Consider the following 20,869-nt stretch of genomic DNA (forward strand, 5'->3'; position numbering starts at 1 on the left):
GCCTCAAACACTTAACAAGAAGAGATCTGCACTAGGAAAACACCCCTGCAAGCTTTTTAAACACAGTGTTTTGGTTCTATGGAAAACCCATGAAAGGGGGCTACAAGAGTTAAAACTGTCACCACACTCGAAGCCATCTTGATCCATGTCTGAATGAATGTGTCTCACTCTAGTCTGCTCACATGAAGCATTAGACTGCTGCAACACAACTCTAAGTAATCCTGTTAATGTGAAGCTTGGTAATCGCTATCACGGACATGATCAGTTGTTGGCGGTTAATTACAGTAATGATAGGTCTGCAAAGATTAGTTTCTCCTGATCACTTTAAACGTGGGCCTCGTTTGGGTGGAAGCCACACACACACACACACACACACACACACACACACACACACACACACACACACACACACACACACACACACACACACACACACACACACACACACACACACACACACACACACACACACACACACACACACACACACACACACACACACACACACACACACACACACACACACACACACAGCCCTGTAAGCGTTCAAACCCAGCCTGCACGAACAAACCATCAGCAGCACTTCCCAGTGTCTGATTCTAGCTGGAGACGGAAAGCGTTCAGGGGCAAATGCTGCAGAGTGCTCGACTACAAAAAAATAAATCTGGTTCCGTTTTGAGAGAGATAGTTTTGGGGAGCAGCAGAAGAGGGGTGAAGAAGAGGAGGAACCCCACTCTCTCTCTGCCTCTCCTCCGTCCCGTTACTTTACCTTGTTGAAGGCGAACAGCTCCTGCTTTATCTTCTCTCTCTGCGGGTCGGTGCCCTGCCGACGAAACCTAAACTTCATCATCTTGAAGCCGGGCAGTGGGGCAGGCAGGACTGGAGGGGGGGGGGGGGACGGAGATGAAAACACGGGGGTAACAACCCGGGGTTCTCGGTGGTGCGGTGCAGCGTAGTCGGACGATGCTAATGCTAAGCTACCGACTAGCCCATGCAGGCTGAACGCGGGGCTGCGACGCTGCTGCTGCTGCTGCTGCTGCGGGCTGCGGCTGTCCTCCCTCCTCTCTCTCTCTCCTGGTGCTGTTTAGGTCGTGGTGGGTTTGACCACAGCCCCCCCCCCCCCTCCCCACCTCTTCCCGGTTCACACGGACTACGTTGTCGTTAACCAATGAGGGCGAAGAAATCTGCGAGCAATTACTCAGAAACGCCCACACAGCCAAGCGCTCTGGAGGGCGCGCTCGGTTTGGAGCACAGGACGCACCGGATGCACCTCCCGCTCACATCCGTTAAAACAAAGCGTTAAACGGCCCGTCCGGTACTCAAAATGAAACTACTACCATTAGACTGTAGGCTACTTAAATAACTAGTGATAGTAAAGGCATATATATTATATATTTTTTATATTTTTTTTTTTAATTTCCGCGAGGCAAAATTTGGGAAACTTACCGGAAAAAATACTTATTTAAAGTATTTATTTATCCATATTTGTCCTATATTTTATTTTATGTATGCACTCTATTTCCTATACTGTTTTTAGCTAGTTTAATCTGATGCTTTTAAAAATATACTTGTGGTTAATGTTCACGATAAACTTGATTTTCATTGGAGTTATTGTTTTTTTTTTTTTTTAAATGAACCAAATTCACACACCAGAATAATTTCTGCTACAAACTTTAATGTACAAACATGATTCACATGCATTTGTTATGTACAGCAGCTATTTACATAAAATATATACATTGTATAAAAATTCATTTCAACTAGTGCAAAACGTTCAGAAATATGGCCTTTAACTGTATGCCAAAATGTGCTTCCCCAAATATGTTTCCCCTGTCGTGTCTCTTTTTCTTGATTTTACGACGTGAAAGGGGAAAAGAGAACTTGTGACCTGTTCCTGTGGCTGATTTCTCTTGTTTTCATTTTAAACACATCTTTATATAAAAAAATAGAATATCTTATGGGCTCACAAATAATTTATGTAGGCTACTCTTGCATTTAGGCCCATGCCTAATGAAAAGGTATGTATCATGTCAAATCACAAGCGTCTCTTAGGGGAGATACGGTTGTACTATAGGGATTATACTTAACTTTGCAGGTTATTGATTTGAGTTTCGCACATTTCTGTTTTTTTGCAGAGAGCCAACCACAGCAGGGATTCCTATCCATAAATATTATGTGTTCATACCCTTGTTCAGTACAAGAATACATTTTCCTAAGAACAATGCTAATCATACAATTCTTTGAAAATAAATTAAAGAGGATTTATCCATTATAGTCTCAGCCCTATAAAGCGGCCACGGTCGACTAGATCTTAAAGTTTTTGGCTAAAAATGTCAAATTAAAAACATTAATGTGTTCAGTCTGTATGGACATTTATCCAAGTCTGTCTTTCAGTTTCTATTCCTTACACTGCACCAAAGATGACTGTATTAACTGTATTTCTATGTTTTGCTCTTCTGACATTTTATAGACCAAATTATTAATCAATCAGATAATCTCCTAATTGAATACACCTGTATTTGCAACTTCTGTCATCAATATCATCCGTCACATTACAGAAACATTAAGTTTACATATCAAAATATTCTATTATTAAAATAGAGGTAGATACAGTACATTTATGAGGTGTGACTTCTGTGTGTGTGTGTGTGTGTGTGTGTGTGTGTGTGTGTGTGTGTGTGTGTGTGTGTGTGTGTGTGTGTGCACATGCAAGCATGCTTGCTTGCTTTTGTTATAGCAGGGTGATTTCACTTGGTGGCAAAGTGAGTCTCTTTTCTCTGACTGACAACATGTTCTCCATGTGCATGGCGATGACTCTGCACAGTTCCAGGCCCTGGAAATACACACACACACACACACACACACACAGACACACACACACATACACACACACAGACAAACATACAGAAACAACATTGCATTTAAGGTGAGTGAAATACACAAAAATATTACATATACAGTATTACATACACATGCACCTGCTCCAGCTGTAGCTGTGTGATGCGTTGGTTGAGCAGGTCTCCTATCATGATCTCCACATATGGGTAACTGGAGCCTGAAGTGGGTCTCTGAGTGCGAGTTGACTGGACTTCCTTCAGAGGGAAACGCACCATGGCCTCCTAATTACACACACACACAAACCAAATTCATGTATGAATACACACAAAAAGGTAAGAAACACTGGCAAACATAGTCTGACAGATGTGCACTAATATCAAAAGTCAAAACACATAGAATAAAGGATTTAATAGACAGAAGCAGTCAACACAATCACCAGCAGAGGGAGCCAAATGCCTTGTTTTGAAATCATTCTGTTTTTGCAGTAGTTTGCTTTTAACTAAATGGATCAAGGCAATGTTAAACGATTACTGCTTCAAATATATACATACTGTTACGCACACTCAGCTTCCTGCTACTATTTTGCCCGATGTTCCTGGAATGTGAAGCATTCAACATTACACTGACAGGATCTGTTTCTGAGTGGATGATTTGCATGTGTCTATGACATACATGAGTATCCTTGTTCAGAAAGTGCAGTCCGTTCAGATTTACAGCCAGGATGCATGGGGCGTGGATGGCGGCCGAGCTACAGCTCTGGATGTAGAAGAAGGAGGAGCCGAACGCGGGGAAGGCACTGACCAGACCTGGGCAAAAACACACAAAGGGTCATTTTATGAAAGCATATTCAAAAGTCAGTTATTTATATAAGGAAACTAGCTGTGTGACATGTCAATGCAGCTTGGAACAATTGTTATCGTCATACAATACGTGCCGCAACTGCCAATACCTTAAAAAAACAATTATTTGGGGTTCACGTGTGTATTTTTGTCTGTCAGCTGTTCTGAGGCAGATGTTTTCAAACAATCCAAGCGAGATTTAGAGAGAATAGCTAAGTGCTTATTTCATTACTTATTTGGAACTGCAGAATGACATACAGTTGGTGCATATGGACACAGAGCTGTTGTCTTACCAAGAAACTGTGCACGAGCCTGGTGTGGGTTTAGCGGCTGGACCTGCTGCATGTGTTGTGTTACCATATTCAGCCAGTGCTGCGAACCCTGTTTGCTGTAGAACTGTGGGGGGACACACTCCTGCACATCACGGCTAAAAACACACACAAAAAGCAAACCATTTATACCTCAGAGGCAGCGGTGACACAGTATATTATACACGTGCATTATACACGGGGGTCATGTTTTGTGAGTTGAATGGATGAAAATGCAAAGATCATGGCACTGATGCTAGTTAGGGCAAAAAGTAAGTGTGTGTATGTCTATGTATACTGTATTTACAGGGTGGGCAGGTAGACGGTGTCTTTGGCACGATGCTGTAGGGCAGCCAGTCTAGCGATCTGCTGCAGATGCTGGTCACTGGGCTTACCCTGAGGAACCACACTCAGCAAGGCCTTCAGGTAGTCTGGCAACACCTTGACGAGAGAAACAGATAGTTAAGTTTTGTCAGTGTTTATTTCACTATATGTCACTTTATGCTCTTTTGGCAACAGGAGAATTCAAATTTGCTTGTCAGACTGTGCTACTTGAAGTGAGTCTGCTGTCACACAAATGGCAAACTACGAATTATATACGGGGTCAATCAAAATGCATGTTTCAACAACAGCGTTACCCTGCAGAAACGCATAAAGTGAAAAAGAAAAGGATGTGGAACTGGTCTTCCCGTGGCTTATGAAGATATGTGATTGTGCAAATCAAAAAAATCCTAAACTGCCATAACCCTGTGGATTAGCTACAGTAGAAACAGGACACCAGATGCCCAACATCTAATACAGTAGATCTCTACCTGGTTATAGTGCATGGTGACATAGAGTTCATTGTCAAGTTTGAGAGCAAGACTCCATATGACTCTCCTGAACCACAGACTGTAGTTGGCGTCCACTGGCTCTGCCTCTGTAGCAATGTCCAGGATGTACTCTCGCTTGTTCAGGGGACGCACATTCTGACCTACACACAAACACAGTTGTTATCACTTTATCTATAGTGTATTGCTGTATGCCGAGAGTGTTCGCACTGTAGGTCTTCACTATGAAAAACCTAGATCCTCGTTACCTTTGTGTGTGACCAAAAAGACAGCATATTCATCCAAAGCCTCCGGCCTGTGTAGTCCCATCTCATAGCAAAGCTCTTCGATGACGTCCAAAGCAACCTGAAATGTGTTAAAAAAACATTTTGACCCCCCGAATGTTGCATTTTTTTTTTTTGTTACGCATAAAAGCTACTGTCAGTTCTAATAAGGTTACACACTGCGCTTTAATTGAAAATCGATCATGTGTGTGTTTTTGAGTGTCACTCACAGAGCACGTCTTGATTTTCAAGTGCCTTTCGATCCCACCTGGTAGCAGCAACAGTTGTCTCTTGGAGCTCCGCCCAGCCTGCACCCAAGAAACCAATCAGAGGGTAACGTCATACAAGTTAATACCAGCGTGGAGCGTACAGCTGTTACTGTGAGCAGGAGGGCAGCTGCTGCACAAACTTACACTTAAACATGACAGATACTACAGGTGAATTTGTGTAACATAGTTAATCGATTGATTGATGAGATTGGTTATATCGTCATGGTTTTCCAATGATTGTTTATGACAAATGAAAAAATGAAAAGCTCAAAAGATGAAGACAGATGTAATAAAATCTATAGTTCTATAAAATATGCCAACACCTCAATGCAATATATTGATATCATAATAAACATGTATTGACATTTTTTTAGGCATTCAGGGGAACATTCATTATATTTAACAAAGTATTCCATCACACAGCAACTTTAGTTCCTTTAGTCATTTGCCTTGTGGTTTCCTTCTTGGTTTAGTGCACAAGGCAAATGACTAAAGGAACTAAAGTTGCTGTGTATATATATATATATATATATATATATATATATATATATATATATAAGCCATATAAGAAGACTGCATGGCTGAATTAGAGACTAACCAGCATTGCTTTGAGTTCCATACTGTTGGGATACTGTATACGCCCGCCATACTGAAAGGTTCTCCTCAGATTCTGCTCACAAGCCTTGGCAATACCTGTCAATTAAGAACAACAATTCAATGATAACTAACAAGACTGTCAGACTCATAGTGATGGATTTATGTATATGATGTGTGAGGTTGGAGCATCTTTTTTCTCAGATGGATGAATGAATTGTTTACCTTGGTACTGCATCCCTGGGCTTTCGCAGGCGTCCTGCAGGAACCTCAACAGAAATGGCTTCATCACATCAGAGCAGCGGTGGAAAGCTGCCAGGATGTACAACAGCCTCCATCCTCTCTGACAACTGTCTCTGCAAAATATATACACACAACTGCAAATCAAAGCACTGATTAAGTCGTCAGTCGGCACAACATATAAAATGTAGAAAAGTCTTACGGTTTAGAGCTGGTGTTTGTGGTAACTTGCTTCATCACCTGGCAGTAGGCTTCGTCCTTTATCAGACCATGATCGCCACTTAACTAGATTTATGAGCACATGCATGAAGATAATAATGTTGATGCTTCACTTTAACTTAACGTTGTACTCCATAAGATTTGAGATAGCTTGTTTCTAGTTGCAGTAAGTTGCAATTGCAGGCGCGTCTGTTCGTTCAGAGCCCTCCACCTTATTTTTGTGCTCTTTTGTAAACTTTATTGACACACATTCCCCTCTCTACTTCCAGTCCATCCCCTATATGTTACCCTCTTAAATCCACAAACAGACATGTTCCTGTTACACTTCTGCCTGGATTTTGCAGTTACCGATTTCCAAGTACAAGTGAACACAGAATAACAGTTAGTGACGAGATCCACCGACAGACCAACCGCTGTCAGCAGCGTCACTAACATGGCGGCTTATTTACATGTAGCCTGGGAACGTGGCCACAGACACAGACTGGTTTTAACTCGCTCTTTAATAGATAGTAACTTAAAAGACAATTAAATAGGTGAAAATCTTACAGAGTACATCTTAAAATATGTTGTGTTTATGAACTCTCTTTATCAACTTTTCAACTCTTTGATTGGCGCAAAAAATATTAAGTGTTTGTCCCTGTACCTTCAGTATAGTGGTGACCAGGTCCTGTTCAGTCTGACCTTTCGATGGGAAGTCTCCCATGAACTTCATTATGGCTGGATGAAAACAATCAATCAACATGGAAACAAATGGAGTTATAAAACAGAAGAAAAGGGACGTTTTTATTTACATTCTCATTTTCTTTCCCTATGTCGTTCCTTTTTTCGAAGACCCAGAAAAGAAAACTATAATTATCCACCTCCCTCTCCTACCTCCTATCCACAGTATATCCACCCCTCCTTCTCTTTCTCTCCTCTCACCTAAGAAGATGTCAGCAGCCACTCTGTTCATCCCGCTGTCTGAGAAGTCGATCAGAGACTCCTGGATTGGAGACTGGAGAGATAAACCCATAACCATCAACAACAAAAAATATATTTGAGCAGCTGTACAATACACAATATCCTCGAAAAGATAACATATATAAGAATTCGAAGACATATTTGAATGATTATAGACTTTGAAGGAAACTCAGCTGCTTTACCTTGGAAAATCTGACCATGTCAACGGGGTCCCTGCCCTCCTTCCCCTTTTTGGCTTTCTGATCTCTGTGGGCAAAATACAGGCAGCAGTTATGAACTGTGTGTACATGCATGTCTCACATTATTTTGGCAGTATGCGTGTGTCTGACCTTCTGTTTCTCTGCGCCTCTCTAAAGTACTTCTTGGCAAACTCAACCATGTGGTACTGGCCGCTGTGCAGAGGCAGATCTTCCAGCTCCACGCTCAGACTGTCCCCATACATCTCATTTACTACCTGATACACAAACACAGACACACACACACACGCACGCGCGCACACGCACACACACACACACACACAGACAGACACACGCACGCACACACACACACACACACACACACACACACACACACACCACAGCAGAAAAAAGCTAAACAGCAGTTCCATTTACAGCAACACCAAATATGTAATTATCTACAAAATATTTCCATTTTTGCAAACCAAACTATTTCAACATATACTGTATAAACAGCAGCTTGCACCATAATATAGGGTTATTATTTATGCTGACATTCTGATGTACTGTGGAAGGTGAAAATAAACATGCTTCTTGGAAAGTAGAAAGATAGTTTAGAATAATGCAGTTGTAATGTGAGTAAACAACTTCCTGGTGTGCACCTCTGTGGAGAGGTCAAGCTCATGGGCAGCTACTGCTGAGCCCATCGCCACGGCAACAGCAGCCGATGCAGCGACTCGTCCTTGTCTGTCTCGAGGCTCCAGGCGCTGAACGGGGAGAACCAGGAAGTCCGGAGCAGCCACGGGACGGGCGTAATCGCTGGGAAACACCCCTGATTTTCCGTACACAGCCCCGAACCGCCAGCCTGTACTCGCACACACACATACACAGGAAGATATAAGGAAAGGTTCATATGAAAACACAGCAAGTGCTGGAGACCATTAAGAAAACAGTCACATGCAAAACACAGAAAAAAATTGTCTTCAAATGTTCTGTTTGTGTCCAACTAACAGCATAAACTTTCCGCTTTGAATGCAGAGAAAGGTAGCAAATCCTCAATCCTCTAATAAATCAATGATATAACATTTAAAGAAAGGGCAGGAAAATACACTGAAGTGGATACAGCTCTAGTAAAAAAATAAAACCAAACCAGCCGGCAAAAAGAAAACAGCAAACAGACACACAACACATCCCACCAGGCTGTCAAACCTACCAAACTCAGGAGTGTCTCTCTTTAGCTCCTCCAGAAGCATGACCTTTTTCCTCACTATGCAGCCGTAATGTTTGCCTGAACACACGCATACATATGCACATAGACACACACACACACACACACACACACACAGCGTGATTGACATGGCATGAAGCACAGAGAAGCAGAGACATACTGCACATGGTGGAAGCAGAAAGCAGGTTTACGGCCATATCGATGTGCCAGTGAGGTTTTGAGTGTGTGTCTCACCAGCCTCCAGCCCATCCATGTGCTGCAGCCTGATGATGTCTCCTTTGTGGAAGCTGAGCAGATTCCGGTCCTCAGTAATGTAGTTCCTCACCGCCACCACGTACTCTGAGTCCTGACAGAGACGTGACATGTTGACATAGACATGCTGCAAAATCCCCAGTGGTTCACAGACGAGGTGCGAGCCAAAAAATGATCATCACGACCTTCTGTGTCTGAATTATTGATAGTTTACATTAAAGTGTGTAGAATGGCAGCGAGAGAGAGCTTTATGTTATACTAAAACCAAACTAAATAAACTAAAACAATTATGCTTGCATTTTGATTTAAAATAAGACACAGCTTAAGCTCTGGAAGTACAGTATAACAAGACACCGCAAATATATTAAAAGGTGTTCTCCGATAATTTGACACATGAAGATCAGTCCTACTCAGGCTGTCAAAGATGCTTAATGTCTTCTGGGGCTCTGGAGGGGGGGATGTCATAGTGATGTCGACAGGGTAATGTCTGGGCTTCAGATTTTAAATGGTTAACAGAAAGCTTGTGTTATTATTGAGCTGCAATAAGGGAAATGTAGGATCCAGTGTTTTTGTGATTAATACTAGGGACAAAAAGTCAGGATACCTCAGCCTGTGCTGCTTTGACTTTGACCATTCCTTCTAAAAATGTGTCTCTTGTGATTCACGAAACTTAAAATCTTTCCGTCAAATCATCTGAATTCAACAACCTTGCTGCGCCGCACAGCTGTGAACTCACATCGAACCGATAATGCCAAAAGCCCCCTCTGTAAATGCTTCTCAGGCAAACCTACAAGAAACAGTCACACACTCACACAGACGCACGCCCTCTGACCTTTTTAAGCTCTGTGAGGAAGTAGTCGATCATGTGTTTGACCTGCGGGGCCTTGGCCGAGAACAAGATCAGCTTCTCGTTGGTCAGGTTGAACTCCAGCATGTTCTTAGACGGAACTGACACGAACAGGATGTCCGAGTAGCTGCGCAGCAAGTGATGTGCAAAGACCAGGAAGTTAACATATGGTGACAGATAAAGAGAAAAGGGTCCCGGGTCAAATCACTGGGGCACTTTATTTTCCTGGTGTGAGAGAAAAGACACGTCTCCAGGAGAGCAACATCCCATGTAGACAAATATCAAAAGCTAATTTCACCTCTTCTCGTGTTTTTTTTTGTAATGGGTGTAATACTAAGACAAAAAGAGCTTGATAAGGCAGATTTATTGATGACCTATGGCTGACATCACACACACTTTGTTCTTGTGTTTTTGCAGTCTACGAGGCTCACCTGTAAGGCCTCAACACTCTGAAGTAGTCTGGAGCAGCAGAGCTACTTCTCACCATCTTCAACAGCCTGATGCCTTTATGGGACACAGACAGCACCTGCACTCCTGTCCCCACACTGCCCTACACACACACACACACACACACACACACACACACACACACACACACACACACACACACACACACACACACACACACACACACACACACACACACACACACACACACACACACACACACACACACACACACACACACAAAACTCAAGTAAGTGCCTGTTAACCCGTTTAGACCTCATACGATGTGGACATGATTCTACCTTTAAGACCTGATTTTGGATGATCTTGTCGTTTTTAAGACAGGTGACCAATGAATTTGCTGAATTACACGTGAAGAAGGCAGAACAGGAAAAAAACAAACAAGCAAAAAATTCTTCCGCGCCTCCCACATGGAAGAATTGACAAAGTTGAACAGTGACAGACAATGACGGACGACCTGAGCGAAGGGAGCGACGAAGAGACTTCAGCATTATTGACCACAATCCGAGCATCATCCAGAATATCATGTTGACAATGATGATATTCTGTGCAGCTTTTTAGAAAACCCTCAGGTGTTAGATAGTATTTTTCCAGGTGGACTTAGGTCTTGATGGGTTAAACCAAGTGAAGGTTGAAGGCTGTTTTGGGTAGATCATATTTAGAATAGGAATCTCTGCACTTTTCAACTGAACTCACTCACGACAAAAGAAAGAGAACTCACAGAAGCTGGAAAGAGACGGGAGAAGTAAATCTCCCACAAGTCTCTGGCCATGACGACCACTTTCTTCTTCACGCTCTCATCATGCGTTCCTGACACTTGATCCACCTTGTTCTCAGCTGTAAAAAAAAAAAAGGTTTAAGTTATCAAAAGCAGAATGTGAAATTTGGAAAAGTTGTTCAGATACTTTAAATGTAAAGAGCACTTCTTCATTTTGGGATACGTGTCTTTTCATACCAAATAAAGTTTTCATCTTCTGTCGCTCCTCCTGTGTGATTCTGATGCAGGCCTCAGAGAAGGTGTCATGAACAACCTGCGGAATACATCCAAGAATAACAAACTGCTAAAGTGGAAATCGTTTCGGGATCGTTTATTCCTGCTGTGAATAAATATAAGCATTAAAGCAAAAGCCAAGATTAGGAATAATAATAATAATAGAAGCTTTATTAATATAGCACCTTTAAAAACAAGTGTTTACAAAGTGCTTTGACAAGCACATAAAGTACCGAAAAGTGTTTTATATAATCTATTTGTATAGAATATCTACACTCTATCTATAATATCTATTAATAAAGCACTACTTTCAGGCTTTTAATTTAACTATATTATTACCAACTTAACTATTAGCATTAACTAGACTCTGCTATAATGAAAAACTATAGCTGAATGAACAAACTAATCTAATCTAAAATAAAGAAAGAAACAAGTAAATGTATATAAGTAATGAATACATAAATCCACCTGTCTGAAGATCAGGTCCAGAACCAGTGGACTGTTGAAGGTCTCTTTAGGATAGAACACCTGTGAAAAGACAATGATCAGCGATGGAAATATTACGTTTTTATATGGATATGGATGATATTTAATATGGAATATACATGTTTTTACTCAGCATGCCATTTGTTGTAAGGTCACATTTCAGGGCCTATTAATTTTTTTTCTCCATTTCTCCTTATGTGTTTGTGTGTACTCATGGAAAACACACTCCTTAAATGAACGATAAACAAACAGCAATAAAACACACCTCTTTCCTCATGTAGAGTTTCCAAGGGACGTTGGAGTATGTGTAATATTCATCGCTGGTCCTGCTGTGGAGTTGAGTCTGAATGATCTCCTCCTCGACTGGTAACTCTCTAGAGACTGGAAACACACACACACACACACACACACACACACACACACACACACACACACACACACACACACACACACACACACACACACACACACACACACACACACACACACACACACACACACACACACACACACACACACACACACACACACACACATTTTGACCATGTACTTCCCAAACACTCTCACCCTGCTCTTTATTACCGGAGATTGATGCCAAAGCAGTGTGTGAAATATTCACCTGAAGGAGGGGCGGGGCTAATGGGGCTGGAGCTGGTTGGCCCTGCAGGGTGAGACTTGGTCGCCTTGGAAACCTTAACTCCTACCTGTTCTTTACGTAGGGAGGACTGAGGCTTCCTTTGAGTCTGAGATATAGAAAAAGGTCAGATATATATTTTACATTTTTTTTTGTGTGTGTGTGGGTGTGTGTGCGTGTGTGTGTGTGTGGGTGTGTGTGTGTGTTATGTGTGGAGTTGGGGTACCGGTTGTGGTGGATTTGCCATCTGATCTTTAAGGATTTCCATGGCTTCATCATGAGGGTCGGACTTCTTCCCAAACATCTTCCCATCACCTTTCCTACACACACACACACAAACACACACACACACACACAGACACACACACACACACACACACACACACACACACATACACACACACACACATAAGTAGACAGATAAAACAATATTATCAGTATTAATATTTTAGTTAGGAAATCAAGTACCTTTGCATGGCAGGTCCAGTAGAAGTTGTCGTGTCAGCAGGCTGGTGCTGTTTGATGATGTCTTTGATGTCGTGGCTGGGATCGATGCGCTCCCTGTTACTCACACTGGATTGGACCACGTCCTCAGGAGGGGGGCCACGTGTTGGACCTGGAATGTCACTTTCTTTTAGATGAAATGCAGACGTTTAACTATTTAATTCAACAGCTCTTGGATTAAATTTAAGTGGATCAATCAGAAGTAGTGTTTCATTAAGCAAACACCATAAAACAATATAGTAGAGAGATGACAGGAAATGGTGGAGAGAGAAAAAAAATGCAACAACAGGGGTTAGTTGGTGTATTAAAGCTGCAGTCGGCAAGTATGGCACATCAAGTTGACTCAGTCAAATTTTATATGTTTACAACTTTCCCGCCCCTCCCCCATTGCCAACAAGCTCCTCTGCTCCCTCCCATCGAGTGCTCGTCAGTGCGCGTGCACCAGATTCCTGTGAACGCGCCCATCTCTTCTGTCATGGATAAACGGCATGGAGTACACACTACTTGGAGGTAGGCCTGCTAACTTACTCATAGATAGCAATTGCTAACGTTATTTAGCGTATGCCTAGCTTGGGCGTGTGCCTGTGATATTGTAACATGCCCGTCAGCTCTCACATGGCCCTGCACTGTGTGGACAAGTTTATATGCCCAAAAAACCCAACAAGCCCTAGTTGCACGTGAAGGTGACTTATCTTGTTCTATCGGAGCATAGTGTTGGTTTCAGTAAATATGATCAAAAAAATGTTGCCGACTGCAGCTTTAAGCTTCAAGGACACCCCCTTCAAGTCATAGTTAAGGACTTCCTGTACTCAAACCCAAATTTAATTTGATGCAGTGGGCTTCCCAACCTCAAATCACAAAGTCACAGTGCATCAATATTGCCCTTTTCCACTCCTGTTGGAATACTTGATTAACATTTAGATTCAGAGAACTCAGCCAGAAAAGCATCCTAAAGTGTCACTGTAATCATGGTGCACAGCAAATCTGCCAAGGTTCATTTGACCCTGAGAGTGTAAAAACATACTTATTTTTCGTTGAACAGCAGCAGGCTGGTACGGCAACTCTTCACTCTCTCTGGTCTGCAGAAAATAGAAGTGATACAGCTGAGTATGTTTTTATTCAAGGCATATGTATAAATTTCAAATTTACATACATGCTGACAAGTGTCCATCGGCACAGCACATCGATGTGTGTGAGTTTACTCACAGAGCTGGTTGTGTGAGAGCTTTGTGGAAAGTGTGTGTGATGCTGTAAGGGCGGTGACTGGGGCGCCGGGGCAACGGGGGGGAAGGACGACAACATCTGCTGCTGGATTGCAATGGCCTGCATGGTCATCTGCTGGGCCTGTAACACACATGCACACGCACACACGCACACGCACACACACACACACACACGCGCGCACACACACACACACACACACACACACGTATATTTATTTTATTTCTTATATCATCCATTCACATGATAGATATATGGTTTTACTTTATGTGGATGGTCCAAGGGGTGTGTGGCTACCAAGGTGCTATAAGTATTAACGCTTAATGAAACTTAACTTTTGTTGAGTTTGCATTACAATATATTTTCATGTAACTCAAACAAATGCACCGACAGTAATATCAGAGCTGTCCAGAAGAAGGAAACAGACAAACCAGAATGATAGCTTGCTGGTGGATGATAGCTTGTTGCTGCTGAGTCAGTACTGCCTGCTCCGATCCTAGAGAAGCATAAACATATAAACAAAGACAACAGATAAACAACACATTTTGTTGAAGAAAATCAGTAGAAACTCACACATTTCACTGCAATAGACCCAGTAGACTCCCCTGCTTGAAACAAACCACACAAAGATTTTGCAGCCTCTCAATGAAATGCAAGATATATAAAGTATGGCTTCTATCTAACACAAACTGAACTGCAACTCCACCATGCCCACACGCTTCAGGCCAAACATGCTGGAACGCACACCAGATTATTATACCTGGCACACCTGTCATCACAGGCAAGCCTGGAACCACCGGCGTGGCAGGGAGCGAGGGGACGCCAGTGACATGGGATGTTACATAATCTCTATCAGCAGCGGGTGCACGAGTGGGCGACGGGGTGGGTGCTACATGTGAGGCAGGAGTGATGGCAGGAGAATTCTGTGGGTTGTAGGGGTGGGGGGGAAGGTTGTATTGGTGGTATTGTTGCTGCGGCTGTTGTTGAGGCTGCTCCTGCTCCTGCTCCTGCTCTTGCTGCTGTTGTTGTAGCTGTTGGTGGTGGTGGTGGTGGTGATGGTGGTGGGAGGGGATTGGCATGGCAGGGATGGGTGGCATCATTCCTCCTGCTACTGGGAGCACTGGCACAGCTTGAGGAGCGACAGGTCAGGGAACAGGGTTAGAGTTACGCCTCTGTTTTAAATGGACTTCTATGCTATTTTCTTCTTGGGCAGATGACCAGACAAGCTGATTGGCAATTTAACGATTTACCTAAATATTACCTGCTAACCATCAGCATGTTAGCATGTTCTGTTGATGTTCACATTTGTTTCCATGTGTTTGTTTGTTACTTGAAGAAAGAATTTAACTAATGTCTTTAACTAATTCCTCAGGTTTACGTTGTAATAAAAGAAATTCAGCCTTCTCATGAATAGACGTGTCATATTATCTTTTCTTCTTTTTCTAAATTACAAATGAATTATCTAATTTAATGATATTGAATATCATATTTGAAAGTTTAGATCCACAACAACATGTTTGACAAAGGTGTTAAAAGCATTGGGAAACTATCCATCAAACTGTAAATGAGATGCACAGAAATAAACTAAAAGGTGCTCATTTCCAAACATTAAACTTGGACTTTAAGGAGCTTGAAAATATTCACTGTATTCAAAAGTATTTATGTTTAAAATCGTATACATTTGTGAGTGATTATCTACTGTATGAACCTTTTGCACAGCCACAGAGAAATGCATACACAAACAGCGGTGATAAACAGAGAAAGCGAATGAGTGTGTTCGATAAAGAACAGCATGTGTAGCAGCAGAGAGAATGAGAGTGACAGATGCCTATAGAGAGTAAAGGATTCATCTGTGGTTACAGTGAATGGCGGCCTATGCATTATCTATGAGGTCGGACTTCTCATTACAGCCTCTAAGTGACACATTAAGATTGGTGAGCTCTACACCCGAACCTTCACACTTCAGTCCAGTTCAGTGTCACTGAGTCCTCACCGTAAAACAACATGGGAATGATTACAATAATAAATACATTGTTTGAAATTGTCCTTAAATTGAATTTTCTTTTATTTCTCTAATTTAATGTTTATCTGTTGGTTGATGACTCATAAACAGAGTAACCCAAAACATTTAAAACTCTGCAGTTTCCAGTATTCAGGAGACTATTTATCTATCTAAGTTTTTATCAACCTGAGCCTAATACCCAGGATTTAGAACCAACTTAGATCAGACGGAGGGACAAAAAGATTAAGGAACAGGACAAAAGAAGGGCAAGAAATTTTTTTTAAAATGGACCAAAAAAATGAAAGGGGAGGAAAACAGATGAGTCTCTGACAGAACATGCAGAAAAGACAAAACTAAATAACAAAAACACATAAGTAAGGAGAAACTGATGGACAATCTGTACTAACACTTGACGTAACCTACAACACACACACTAACCTCCGGGATGTATTCCTGGTGGGTAAGGCCGACTGGGGGCCGTTTGATTCTCTCCCTCTCCTCTTCCTCCTCCTGTGATGCCTATACCTCCTCCTCCCTTCATCCTTGCTATTAAAACTCCAGGTTTTTCCATGTCCTGGTAGCCAGAGAGAGGCAGGTAACAGAGATTCAGCAGATGTTAAAGGACGACTGGAGATGTTAAGAAAGTGGTGTTTGAGAGACATGAAGAGTGTACTGGTGTAAGAAGTGAAGTGTGTGTGTGTGTGTGTGTGTGTGTGTGTGTGTGTGTGTGTGTGTGTGTGTGTGTGTGTGTGTGTGTGTGTGTGTGTGTGTGTGTGTGTGTGTGTGTGTGTGTGTGTGTGTGTGTGTGTGTGTTTGTTAGAAAAAGGAGAGACTAACCAACAAGACCGAGGGACTCTAGACCCTCTGTGAGAGTCAGTAGAGCTGTAGGAACTGAATACTCCACAGGAAGTACCATATACACTAGAAGAGAAGCTCCAGCGCACACAAAATTCAGAAACTCATACTGTACAACACATCAAAGTAGTACAAGTCTCCGAGAAGATTTTCACTACACAACAAAGCCAAATCGCCATTTTCCCCTCAAAAACTGCTTCAGATAAGATAATAAAGTCCTACATGCAAAAGATCCAACTTCATCAAAATTCAAATAAAGCAGGCTAATGTCAACTTACCAATCACACTGTTTGATTGACAGCTGATACTGAAAACCAAAGATTTTTGCATTTGATGATCCTAAATCACCAATCAAATAGTGTCTTGTCTTAAAATAGTGTGTTGTCAACACCATAAACATACCTGCACTGACTTCCTTCCTCCCTGTTTCCTCACAATGATGGGGCCTTTTGCTTTTCTTTGTTTTCCCAAATGCACAGACTGTGAAGCTGCTAACAGAGCAGTAATGCCCACTGAGCTGTGGATGTGCACTGCCTGCTGCTGCGGTCAAATACGGTAGGTCGCTCAGTAACCTAATCAGCCCTCCTGTCTGCTCCATTCATACACAAACAGAAGCAATGGATCACATGTTCCATCCATCCATCAACACTCCCCCTCCATTCACACCCAGATGGCAGATCAGGTGGAGGGAGCATGACGTGACAGTTTTATGCATTTCAGAGCTGCAGCTAACAAGGATTTCCTTCATGTTTTCATCTTTTCCCCCTTGCCTTTATTGATAGATTGATGAGACTATAAATGTTGGAATGAATGTAATGCTGAGAGTTCACTAAAGTGAACTGTTAAAAAAACAGGATTAGCATATTTGCAGGTTTCCAAGCATGCACTGTTTAAGGTGGTGGAAGTTTTTACTTTAGGTATTAATACCACAATGTAGAAATACTCTTTCACAAGTAAAAATCCTGCATTCAAAATGTAGTCAAAGTACAAAAGTATTAGCATTTACATGTACTTAAAGTACAAAAAGTAAACAAACTCATTATGCAGAATATTAGATTATAAGATTATAATTAAATATCACTCAAATGTTACAGCTGATGAAGGTGGAGTGAATAACATTTACTTTATACACTGCTGTGTAGGTTAATCTATGACAGTATATCCTGTTTGATTTGTTGATAATATTTATTATTAATAATCTGAATCATCTCGTTATAACTTGTAACTTAAGTTACCAAATAAATCTAGTGATTTAAAAAGTACAATATTTCACATTATTATTTATACTTAGATGTAGAGAAATAGAAGTATAAAGTAGCACACAATGGAATTACCTCAAAGTTGTAGTTAAGTACAGTACTTGGATACTTTCCATCACTGTTTAACACTCTCCAGAAACCTTTCTTTCTTTAAGTCTGAAGAAAATATACATGATGGGAACTTGCGGTGGGTTTTTAATTCAGTCTGATTAAATTGACAAATTGATTAGTCAACATATTGTTGTGGCATTAATGTTTTTCCAAAGTAGGCGGAAAGTGCGGTAGTCGGATGTGTCAGTACTCACTATGCTGCTGTCTGACAGCACAGGGTCAAACAGACTGTCCAGGTAGCGGTCCATTCCTCTCGTAGTCTGACCGTCACTCAATGCATCCGACTCAACTGGACACAGACAGACAATGAAATAACTTTAAACATGGCTGTCATACTTTGAGTTCAGTGTTTTTAATAACCAGAAACCAGAGTTATCTATCTGATATAAGCTGGCATAGTATTTACTGTTTTTTCAACAGGACTCTCATCTGACATTTACTTGTTGCTGCTGTACATGTTCTTATTAATATATGCATGTTGTAAAGTTTTGTTGTGTATATTAGAGTATATAGTATATTTGTGTGTGTGTGTGTGTGTGTGTATGTGTGTGTGTGTGTGTGTGTGTGTGTGTGTGTGTGTGTGTGTGTGTGTGTGTGTGTGTGCGTGTGTGTGCGTGTGTGTGTGTGTGTGTGTGTGTGTGTGTGTGTGTGTGTGTACCGTGGCTGAAGTAACCGTCAGAGTCAGGCAGGCTGTAGGCTGGTCTGCTGTTACGGAGAGGACAGGCAGGAGGAAGCTCCTCGTCCGACTCAAAACCACTGCCAAACAACGCACTGAGAGGAGAGGAGAGGAGAGGAGAGGAGAGGAGAGGAGAGGAGAGGACAGGACAGGACAGGACAGGAGAGGACAGTAGAGGAGAGGAGAGGAGAGGAGAGATTAATTTCTCTGGTGAAATATGTGTACATGCATGGATTCATGAGTGTTTTGTGCACTGACAGGCTGGCATTTGCTCGGACTCTGGCAGGGTCGTCAGTGCTGATGATGAAGTAGCTCTTCTGCTTCGGGAAGTCCGTCGGAAGCTCCAGGTCTGCGATCAGGTCCATCACGTAGTCGTGACCCGCTAACTCCACCCACTGGCCGTGCTCCTTCATCAGAACTGAACTCCCCCTCAACCAGTCTGACACTCCCCTAGAAGCAAATCCACACATTTAAAAACAGCGGCCTGTACCGTTGTTAAGTAGAGTTTCATTAAAGTGTGAGTTACAAATACAAATAAGATCTATAGGTTTGAGTGGGAAGACTGAAGAAATGCAGAGCAATTCAAGATGTTAATTTGTTTTTGCATAAACAAAAAAAGCACATAGCACAACAGGTATCTAAGTAGAACCATCCTAAGTAAATCAGTTGAACCTTTGTATCCTATACTTAAATATGAGATGTCAGCACCTGTGGCGCAGTATGTGCCCTGCTAAATCCTCTCCACTGGTCCAGGAATGAACTGGACACAGGAATGATCCTCCTGCGTGAAAATAAACAAAGGATACTGTATCTTAAACTGTTTCTTTCCATTTCGATTTTCAAATTACACTCATTTAAATCACAATAAAGCTAGCGCAATAAATTGTGTAATTCAAAGACAGATAGCTCCGTAGTTCCATCACCTGATCCTGACTGGCAATGAATAATCTATGACCAAGGGCTGTAATTGATCCCACTCAATAAAAGTGATGCCAGCAGTCTCTGCCATGCACTTCTCTTTGCGTTTCTGAGCCGTGTGCTCATTTCAACTGGAGGTGAGAAAGACTACTTACATGATATTTAAAAAGTGTTTTGGTTTTCTTTGCTCATTTGAAAATAAATCAAAAGATTTGTTGTAACGCTGAATGTAAAGGGGAAAATTACAAAGCGGTACATATTTGTGCAGCGTCTTCTCGTGAACGCCAGGAAGTTAGAAGTGCGTGACGTAATGTTAAAAAATGGGAAGATGTGTCTCACCGTCAAAACAGTGCACGTGCAACACCATGTTAGCCTTCCTCCTATTGGCCGTCCACTCCAACAGCGACAGCGGATATGTCCGTGCAGTCTCGGGGGTGGAGCCTGAGCCTAGCTGTGTCTTCTGATTGGCTTGGATGAGCCTGTGTTGCAGCAACGCCTTGCAACCAGCCGGGGCGTGGTCAGATACAAACCTGGAGAGTAAAGGAAACCTGAAGTTAGTTTTTATGGAATAAAAACTTCCCCTTCATCCACAGTTTGTTACGGAAGTCCTGAATGGTCAAACATTACATACGTTTTAATTACCTCTGTTTTCTCGTGATAACAAGATAATTTTGATCCATTTTCTCGTTATAACAAGATAATTTTCCTCTGTTTTCCAGAGATATTTCATTTGATAGAAAATGAATGAAACGTGATAGGCCTGAGATTTCCATCACACCTGACAGGTCATGCCTCATAAAGACTTCTCATATCTTGAAGAACACTATAGACAACACTGACACATAATTTCAGTTGGTTATTTACTGTTACAAAATTAAAGT

The 20,869-nt window shown here is 41.9% G+C and overlaps 2 protein-coding genes across 2 annotated transcripts in view; both read right to left on the reverse strand.

Annotated features, from left to right (window-relative positions):
* The window catches only part of llgl1 (LLGL scribble cell polarity complex component 1), a 37,210-nt gene extending 36,162 nt beyond the window's left edge, over positions 1 to 1,048 (reverse strand). Inside the window, exon 1 of the mRNA XM_083931428.1 lies at positions 770 to 1,048. Coding sequence (XP_083787554.1) covers positions 770 to 850 — 81 coding nt within the window. The 5' untranslated portion in view covers positions 851 to 1,048. The remainder of the gene's footprint in view (positions 1 to 769) is intronic.
* A 1,683-nt stretch (positions 1,049 to 2,731) lies between these two features.
* myo15aa (myosin XVAa) overlaps positions 2,732 to 20,869 on the reverse strand; it is a gene marked incomplete at its 3' end in the record, with an annotated part of 36,196 nt that continues 18,058 nt past the window's right edge. Inside the window, exons 29-64 of the mRNA XM_083931048.1 lie at positions 20,328 to 20,518; positions 19,779 to 19,851; positions 19,329 to 19,520; positions 19,053 to 19,165; positions 18,589 to 18,683; positions 16,608 to 16,743; positions 14,599 to 14,663; positions 14,153 to 14,290; positions 13,971 to 14,025; positions 12,911 to 13,058; positions 12,669 to 12,762; positions 12,428 to 12,551; positions 12,074 to 12,189; positions 11,791 to 11,850; positions 11,287 to 11,362; positions 11,053 to 11,168; positions 10,295 to 10,413; positions 9,849 to 9,990; positions 8,999 to 9,110; positions 8,750 to 8,824; positions 8,199 to 8,401; positions 7,690 to 7,814; positions 7,543 to 7,606; positions 7,322 to 7,394; positions 7,044 to 7,117; positions 6,384 to 6,466; positions 6,167 to 6,297; positions 5,946 to 6,040; positions 5,309 to 5,386; positions 5,064 to 5,160; positions 4,798 to 4,958; positions 4,293 to 4,426; positions 3,971 to 4,104; positions 3,511 to 3,644; positions 2,979 to 3,119; positions 2,732 to 2,833 (exon numbers count right to left, since the gene is read on the reverse strand). Coding sequence (XP_083787174.1) covers positions 2,732 to 2,833; positions 2,979 to 3,119; positions 3,511 to 3,644; positions 3,971 to 4,104; positions 4,293 to 4,426; positions 4,798 to 4,958; positions 5,064 to 5,160; positions 5,309 to 5,386; positions 5,946 to 6,040; positions 6,167 to 6,297; positions 6,384 to 6,466; positions 7,044 to 7,117; positions 7,322 to 7,394; positions 7,543 to 7,606; positions 7,690 to 7,814; positions 8,199 to 8,401; positions 8,750 to 8,824; positions 8,999 to 9,110; positions 9,849 to 9,990; positions 10,295 to 10,413; positions 11,053 to 11,168; positions 11,287 to 11,362; positions 11,791 to 11,850; positions 12,074 to 12,189; positions 12,428 to 12,551; positions 12,669 to 12,762; positions 12,911 to 13,058; positions 13,971 to 14,025; positions 14,153 to 14,290; positions 14,599 to 14,663; positions 16,608 to 16,743; positions 18,589 to 18,683; positions 19,053 to 19,165; positions 19,329 to 19,520; positions 19,779 to 19,851; positions 20,328 to 20,518 — 4,069 coding nt within the window. The remainder of the gene's footprint in view (positions 2,834 to 2,978; positions 3,120 to 3,510; positions 3,645 to 3,970; positions 4,105 to 4,292; positions 4,427 to 4,797; positions 4,959 to 5,063; positions 5,161 to 5,308; positions 5,387 to 5,945; positions 6,041 to 6,166; positions 6,298 to 6,383; positions 6,467 to 7,043; positions 7,118 to 7,321; positions 7,395 to 7,542; positions 7,607 to 7,689; positions 7,815 to 8,198; positions 8,402 to 8,749; positions 8,825 to 8,998; positions 9,111 to 9,848; positions 9,991 to 10,294; positions 10,414 to 11,052; positions 11,169 to 11,286; positions 11,363 to 11,790; positions 11,851 to 12,073; positions 12,190 to 12,427; positions 12,552 to 12,668; positions 12,763 to 12,910; positions 13,059 to 13,970; positions 14,026 to 14,152; positions 14,291 to 14,598; positions 14,664 to 16,607; positions 16,744 to 18,588; positions 18,684 to 19,052; positions 19,166 to 19,328; positions 19,521 to 19,778; positions 19,852 to 20,327; positions 20,519 to 20,869) is intronic.

This window comes from Echiichthys vipera, assembly GCF_963691815.1.
Source record: "Echiichthys vipera genome assembly, chromosome: 17".
Taxonomy (NCBI): domain Eukaryota; kingdom Metazoa; phylum Chordata; class Actinopteri; order Perciformes; family Trachinidae; genus Echiichthys; species Echiichthys vipera.